The sequence below is a fragment of the Oncorhynchus nerka genome, linkage group LG25 (genome assembly GCF_034236695.1).
Source record: "Oncorhynchus nerka isolate Pitt River linkage group LG25, Oner_Uvic_2.0, whole genome shotgun sequence".
Lineage (NCBI taxonomy): Eukaryota > Metazoa > Chordata > Actinopteri > Salmoniformes > Salmonidae > Oncorhynchus > Oncorhynchus nerka.
In genome coordinates, this window is record NC_088420.1 from 4,029,973 (window position 1) to 4,037,757 (window position 7,785).

Consider the following 7,785-nt stretch of genomic DNA (forward strand, 5'->3'; position numbering starts at 1 on the left):
AGAACTTAAACAAAGTTTATTTACACATCAAAAAGGGCGATGCAAATAACACGAGTCTTACAAGCTGAAAACTGGTTTTTAGAAAGGAAACGAGCAGAGAGTATTCTCTTCAGAAGGAGAATATATTCATTCTGGACACCGCTTCTCAAGGACATCAATAAAATAAAAAAACAGGCAGAATCTGGTCGTTTCTGACACCAGCAGATAGTGGCGCGGTATAGAACAGAGAAATTAAAGTATTGGAGGTCCAAATGTTTACGAAACAGGAGAGTAAGCCAAGTACTGGGAGACCTTAGTCGGCATTTGAGGTAAGTGACACTGCAGCACTGCAATACCAATGTGGCAAAATAGGTTCGACAAGGAACACATCAGGGGCTTCTATGCAAACAGATTTAATTTTGATACCCAAATGATAGTTTACACAAACTAAAAACATATCTGTCCATCTTCCAACCCCCCCTCCCCCAGCCATGATGTCATGTGTTAAAGCATCATTGCTTCTGCTGCAGTGCCTCCTTGCGAGCAGCGTCCTGTAAAAGCTGAGTGTCAACCTCATCTGCAGGCAGTTGGACGTAACGCACCACAGAGCCTCGGATGAAACAGTTCTTCACCGATAACTGGTGACAGAAGATAACAGAACGGGATTAGACAAACAGGCTGAATTGATCACTTTAGAGAAGGGGGGTGACAGGCTGAATTGATCACTTTAGAGAGCTGCTGCCTTGGCAGGGGGATCCATAATAAACGACAGGCTGAATTTATCACTTTAGGGGGACGACAGGCTGAATTGATCACTTTAGAGATGGGGGGAACGACAGGCTGAATTGATCACTTTAGAGAGAGGGGGGAACGACAGGCTGAATTGATCACTTTAGAGAGGGGGGACAGGCTGAATTGATCACTTTAGAGAGGGGGGACAGGCTGAATTGATCACTTTAGAGAGGGGGAACAACAGGCTGAATTGATCACTTTAGAGAGGGGGGAACAACAGGCTGAATTGATCACTTTAGAGAGGGGGAACAACAGGCTGAATTGATCACTTTAGAGAGGAGGGGGACAGGCTGAATTGATCACTTTAGAGAGGGGGGACAGGCTGAATTGATCACTTTAGAGAGGGGGAAACAGGCTGAATTGATCACTTTAGAGAGGGGGAACGACAGGCTGAATTGATCACTTTAGAGGGGGGAACAACAGGCTGAATTGATCACTTTAGAGAGGAGGGGGACAGGCTGAATTGATCACTTTAGAGAGGGGGGACAGGCTGAATTGATCACTTTAGAGAGGGGGAAACAGGCTGAATTGATCACTTTAGAGAGAGGGGGACAGGCTGAATTGATCACTTTAGAGAGGGGGGACAGGCTGAATTGATCACTTTAGAGAGGAGGGGGACAGGCTGAATTGATCACTTTAGAGAGGGGGGGACAGGCTGAATTGATCACTTTAGAGAGGGGGGAAACAGGCTGAATTGATCACTTTAGAGAGGAGGGGGACAACAGGCTGAATTGATCACTTTAGAGAGGAGGGGGGCAACAGGCTGAATTGATCACTTTAGAGAGGGGGGGGGGGGGACAACAACAGGAGAACAGTCAATAATCCCTTATTGATTTATTTCACAGCATCATCTGTTCTGAAGACCTTGAGATGGTGTTGTGAAGGAAGGAATTGGCGTTTTACAGTGCATCCAGTCAATGTCAGAAGCAGAGCTTTTAGTTAAGGGCTGGTTTCCTAGACACAGATTTAAGCCTAGACCTGGACTACACATTCTGAAAATATTCTGAACCCCCCCCCCCTCACAGTTTGTTACAGCCTTATTCGAAAAATGAATTTAAAAAATGTTCCACAATCTACACACATAATGACAACGTGAAAACAGGTGTAAAAATGTTCGCAAATTTATTTAAAAAAATAAAAAACAGAAATACCTCATTTACACAGTGCATGTCAGAGCTGAAAAGAAGCCATGAGGTCAAAGGAATTGTCCGTAGAGCACTGAGACAGGATTGTGTCAAGGCACAGATCTGGGGAAGGGAATCAAAACATTTCTGCAGCATTGAAGGTCCCCAAGAACACAGTAGTCTCCATCATTCTTAAATGGAAGAAGTTTGGAACCACCAAGACTTTTCCTAGAGGCCGGCCGCCCGGCCAAACAGGGGAGAAGGGTCTTGGTCAGGGAGGTGACCTCTGTGGAGATGGGAGAACATTCTAGAAGGACAACCATCTCTACAACACTCCACCAATCAGACCTTTATGGTAGAGTGGCCAGATGTAAGCCACTCCTCAGTAAAAGGCAGCCCACTTGGAGTTTGCCATAAGCCATCTAAAGACTCTCAGACCATGAGAAACAAGATTCTCCGGTCTGATGAAACCAAGATTCAACTCTTTGGCCTGAATGCCAAGCGTCACGTCTGGTGGAAACCTGGCATCATCCCTACGGTGAAGCATGGTGGTGACAGCATCATGCTGTTGGGATGTTTCTCAGCAGAAGGGACTGGGAGACTAGTGAGGATCGAGGGAAAGATGAACGGAGCAAAGTACAGAGAGATCCTTGATGAAAACCTGCTCCAGAGCACTCAGGACCTTAGACTGGGGTGAAGGTTCCCCTTCCAACAGGACAACGACCCAAAGCACACAGCCAAGACAACGGAGTGGCTTCGGGACAAGTCTCGGAATGTCCACGAGTGGGCCAGCCAGAGCCCGGACTTGAACCCGATCGAACGTCTCTGGAGAGACCTGAAAATAGCTGTGCAGCGATGCTCCTCATCCAACCTGACAGAGCTTGAGAGGATCTGCAGAGAAGAATAGTAGAAACTCCCCAAACACAGGTGTGCCAAGCTTGTAACATCATACCCAAGAAGACTCATGGCTGTAATCGCTGCCAAAAGTGCTTCAACAAAGTACCGAGTAAAGGGTCTGAATACTTATGTAAATGTGATCTGTTTTCATTTTTGAATACATTTGCCAAAGATAAAAAATAAAAACTGTTTTTGCTTTGTCATTATGGGGTATTGTGATGTCATTATGGGGTATTGTGATGTCATTATGGGGTATTGTGATGTCATTATGGGGTATTGTGTGTAGATTGATGAGAGGGGAAAACAAAACAATTCAATCCATTTTTAGAATAAGGCTGTAACATAAAATGTGGAAAGTCAAGGGGTCTGAATTACTTACCCAATGCACTGTAAATAGGGTAAATACAGTATGTCTGGGAAGCCAGCCCTATTATTGTCCAATGTATGGACAGGACAACTCACCATATGTGGATACTTCTCTGGATCCGTGACACTGATGTCCGTCAGTTTAATGTTCAGGTACTGCAAGAGAAAGAACTAGTGAGCACAACGTAGGCGCCCATTTAAAAAAGGTGATGAATGTGGTTTGGGGTTGTCTTCTAGTCTTACCTGATCAACAGAGTGAAGTGTTCCACAGATGCTGAAAATAGACAAAGATTTGCAAAATCAACATCTGTCATCTCAAGCTTTCAATTGTGAGGTTTTCAGTGCAGGGGGGGGGGCTTCAGGGACTCCATGACAGACAGGTAAGAGACAAGGACATCCCACCAACATAGTGGACACCACCCACTTCATTCCAACGTTAACCAGGCTATTGAACAGTGGGACCTGGGACACGGGGTTCTACAGGGGGACCTGGGACACGGGGTTCTACAGGGGGACCTGGGACACGGGGTTCTACAGGGGACCTGGGACACGGGGTTCTACAGGGGGACCTGGGGGGACCTGGGACACGGGGTTCTACAGGGGGACCTGGGACACGGGGTTCTACAGGGGGACCTGGGACACGGGGTTCTACAGGGGGACCTGGGACACGGGGTTCTACAGGGGGACCTAGGACACGGGGTTCTACAGGGGGACCAAGGACACGGGGTTCTACAGGGGGACCAAGGACACGGGGTTCTACAGGGGGACCAAGGACACGGGGTTCTACAGGACACGGGGGGACCAAGGACACGGGGTTCTACAGGGGGACCAAGGACACGGGGTTCTACAGGGGGACCAAGGACACGGGGTTCTACAGGGGGACCAAGGACACGGGGTTCTACAGGGGGACCAAGGACACGGGGTTCTACAGGGGGACCAAGGACACGGGGTTCTACAGGGGGACCAAGGACACGGGGTTCTACAGGGGGACCAAGGACACGGGGTTCTACAGGGGGACCAAGGACACGGGGTTCTACAGGGGGACTCGCATGTGCGCCTAAATATTGTTACGGTGCGACCTGTAAGTTTAATTTAGGAGCTCCTAGAAAAATGAAAGTGTCTAGTTTTATTAATACCTTAAATAGCTTTCACTGTGCTCCTAAATGTCTTTGTCTACATCTTCTTGGTATGAAAACACGTTCTCCCAGAGCCCCGTGACGTGGGCTGACCTTGTGTCACCGGGACTACGGGAAAATGTGTACACTCACTTCTCGGTTTTATTTTAATTGCATGTATTATAACATATTGATTTGTGTGCTTTTCACAAAATTAATTTCCATTAAAAATTGTATCGGGTGTCGTCTGCCTTCGTAGACCACATTGATTTACACCCATCCTTTACAAAAACAACCCTCAGATGAAGGAAAGTGGATAAGCTAGCCACCTTACACTACAGGGTCGGACACCGCAGAGCAGGCATGACGATAATTTAAGCCAACGGCCTGTCGACCCCGTGGTGCAGCTGTAAGCAAGCGGTTAAGTGGGTCTCTGTTGTAGTAGAAAGAGGAGGAAGGGACGCGCTACTAAGGTACACAATGGTACATTTTGGTAGATAGGTGCTCTCTTTGGTAAAAGGGGTAAATTGGTCATCAAAAAGAAAGGAGGACCAAGGCCCTCTTCATGTAATTAATTAAAATGCCTTTATTTGTATGGCATGTTCAATAGAATGGCCTTCATCAGAGAGTACAAAAAAATAATACAATGTCCTCTTTTAATCAGCTTTCCCAATTGGCCCTAATTGGAAGAGGGAGTGGTTACACAATTGATTGGACAACACCTAGTAAGCAATACTATACACATTAAAGGGTGAAATACTGTAGCTATGTGATCATAAAAATACAACTCCAAAATAGAAGTATCAGGACACTTCTAACCTTAAATATAGTAAATGTACTTCTAACCTTAAATATGACTGCGAGAAGTGTCAAGAATAAGAAAGAAATATATTCCCTAATACACAGCAAAACATGAACAGTCTAAACATAGCTGAGGGTAATTGAAAAGCTGTTCAAAAGAGGACATTGTATTCCTTTTTTTTGTTCTCCCTGACGAAGGCCATGCAGTCGAAACACGTCGGTTTAAAAAAAACACAACTTTGTTTCTATTGAACAAATAAAAGCATTTTAATCAATTAGATAATATTGGTCCTCCTTTCTTTTTGGGTCTCTGTTGTGTTAGAGCAGCTATTCCCAGAGGAGCAGAAAGAATAGCGGAAGCCCCAACATGCACTTCAAGGAGTCGTCACTAGTTGCCACAGCAACAGTCATAAACCCCCCCCCCCTTTTTTAAATGTTTTACAATTTCTCTTCTTAAATGTGACATTAAACCTAAAACACACAGCTAAACTTGAATTAAGACCAAAAATAACATTTTGCATTGCCAATTTTGACTGTGGCAACTAGAGGAAACCAGGGTTCAGGTCTGGAAGCAGTCAATTGTTCCTACATTCTTGCTTTCTGTACTGCAGTTTAACTGATGTCAAGCCCAGAAAGACCATTTCCAGTGATCGCCTCATTGAGAAGACTGATTCAAAAATTGATGACACTTGTGCACAGAACATCCATTGAATTATTCTAATAATTGTAACGGAGGCTGATTTTATGGGTATTACGACACCACTGTGGGGCTCTATATATGGTCCATGAATTACTCTATTTGAAAATTACTCAAATTATGCTGCAAAACATTTCTTAAACAGACGCAAACTGAACAAAAAGGGGAGGGACCTAAAAATATAAACCGTTCTTCCCAAATTTTATACCTCAATGAATGGACATTACAGTCAGTTATTATCCATTTATCTTCATTACCACAGTATACATGATCCCAATTTTTGCCTCAAGATTCCGACAATTAGAAGAAAAGTAAAACGGCAAAAGTAGATGGTACTGGTTTATTGGTATATTGAACCATGTCGGGCGCCTTAGTTTTTTTAAAAAACGGTGTTAAAACATCTCGCTTTTGAGTTTCCAGATTCTCTCACCGCCACAGCAGCTGTGAGACTTCAACAACCACTCAGACTTCACCTAGCTACTGTTGTAGCCTATATATATTTTAATTAAACAAAATTAAAAAAGACTACTTGTTTATTTTTTTGAACAAACGATTTCAGATTTTGTCTAACGAAAACGCGCTATAAAAAAATGTTAAACGCGTTATTATAAAACAATGACGTTATGTGAATTCTGCCACTGTAACTAGCTGGCCACGAACTACATAATACAAACCTCAAGTCGTTTTTGAGCTCCACCACCACGTCCTTCCCCACCAGGGACTTGAAAAAGGAGTAGAAAAGCTGCAACACAGAAATACACATTTAACCTTAACTAGTTACAGCGTTATGAATCATTGATAGGTCGATAGCGTTAGTAGTTAGTAGTCTGGCATTCCTTGCGCTAACTAGGGCCGTAACTTAATTATTTTTATGCAACAATTATTTATTGTAATTACCTAGCTAGCTAGGCTCAAATGTTTGCTAGCTGATAAACGACATGCTCATTCTTCAGACATGCTAGCTGGCCTGAAACCGGTCGTATATGTTTGACTTAACGTTATATAGATGCAGTTTTAACTATGCGAGTTAAATGATAACTATCAACACACTTTGTAACATTGTAAACGAGATAAAAACGATTACAATATAGCAAACAAAAGCACGCAAGATTGTCACCATTTTCAGTTTTCAGCGCTGCTTCCTCGTCTCAGGTTGATGATGTCACGACGATACCATTTGGTCGGTTTTTAAATACGTCATGATTGTGGAAGAAACATTTGTGATGCGCGCTGACATTTTCATTAATAAAATCTTATTTTACGCAATTTATTTTATTTTTCTCCTTATGTCATACATTTATGGACCGAGTAGGATAAGTAGGCTAATTAATATACTTTGTATATCTTCTATGGAGTTACTAAAAGAAGCATAAATTATTATTCTCCAATCCAATGACGTTGCCACTTGATTCTAAATATATCCACACTAATGCAATACTGTTAACATACCAGCAGGTGGTAGCATTTCAAACCAAATCAAATTGTATTTGTCACATGCGCGGAATACAACTAGTGTAGTAGACCTTACCTGTGAAATGCGGAATACAATTAGTGTAGTAGACCTTACCTGTGAAATGCTGAATACAACTAGTGTAGTAGACCTTACCTGTGAAATGCTGAATACAACAGGTGTAGTAGACCTTACCTGTGAAATGCTGAATACAATTAGTGTAGTAGACCTTACCTGTGAAATGCTGAATACAACTAGTGTAGTAGACCTTACCTGTGAAATGCTGAATACAACAGGTGTAGTAGACCTTACCTGTGAAATGCGGAATACAACAGGTGTAGTAGACCTTACCAGTGAAATGCGGAATACAATTAGTGTAGTAGACCTTACCTGTGAAATGCTGAATACAACAGGTGTAGTAGACCTTACCAGTGAAATGCGGAATACAATTAGTGTAGTAGACCTTACCTGTGAAATGCTGAATACAACAGGTGTAGTAGACCTTACCAGTGAAATGCGGAATACAATTAGTGTAGTAGACCTTACCTGTGAAATGCTTACTTA

The 7,785-nt window shown here is 43.2% G+C and overlaps 1 protein-coding gene across 1 annotated transcript; it reads right to left on the bottom strand.

The window, feature by feature from the left end:
* On the bottom strand, positions 1-6,995 carry smx5. Its single transcript, XM_029647897.2, has 5 exons — positions 6,889-6,995; positions 6,446-6,513; positions 3,402-3,432; positions 3,255-3,314; positions 1-617 (listed from the first exon to the last, which is right to left on the bottom strand). Exons 1-5 carry the CDS (start codon positions 6,889-6,891, stop codon positions 492-494), a joined length of 288 nt encoding a protein of 95 aa, XP_029503757.1. The 5' UTR covers positions 6,892-6,995; the 3' UTR covers positions 1-491.
* Between the last annotated feature and the right edge of the window lie 790 nt (positions 6,996-7,785).

Coding starts and splice junctions, on each gene's coding strand:
- smx5 (XM_029647897.2), bottom strand. Junction 3,433..6,445: donor GAGCTCAAAAACGACTTGAG/GTTTGTATTATG, acceptor GTCTATTTTCAG/CATCTGTGGAACACTTCACT. Junction 3,315..3,401: donor CACTTCACTCTGTTGATCAG/GTAAGACTAGAA, acceptor TTTCTCTTGCAG/TACCTGAACATTAAACTGAC.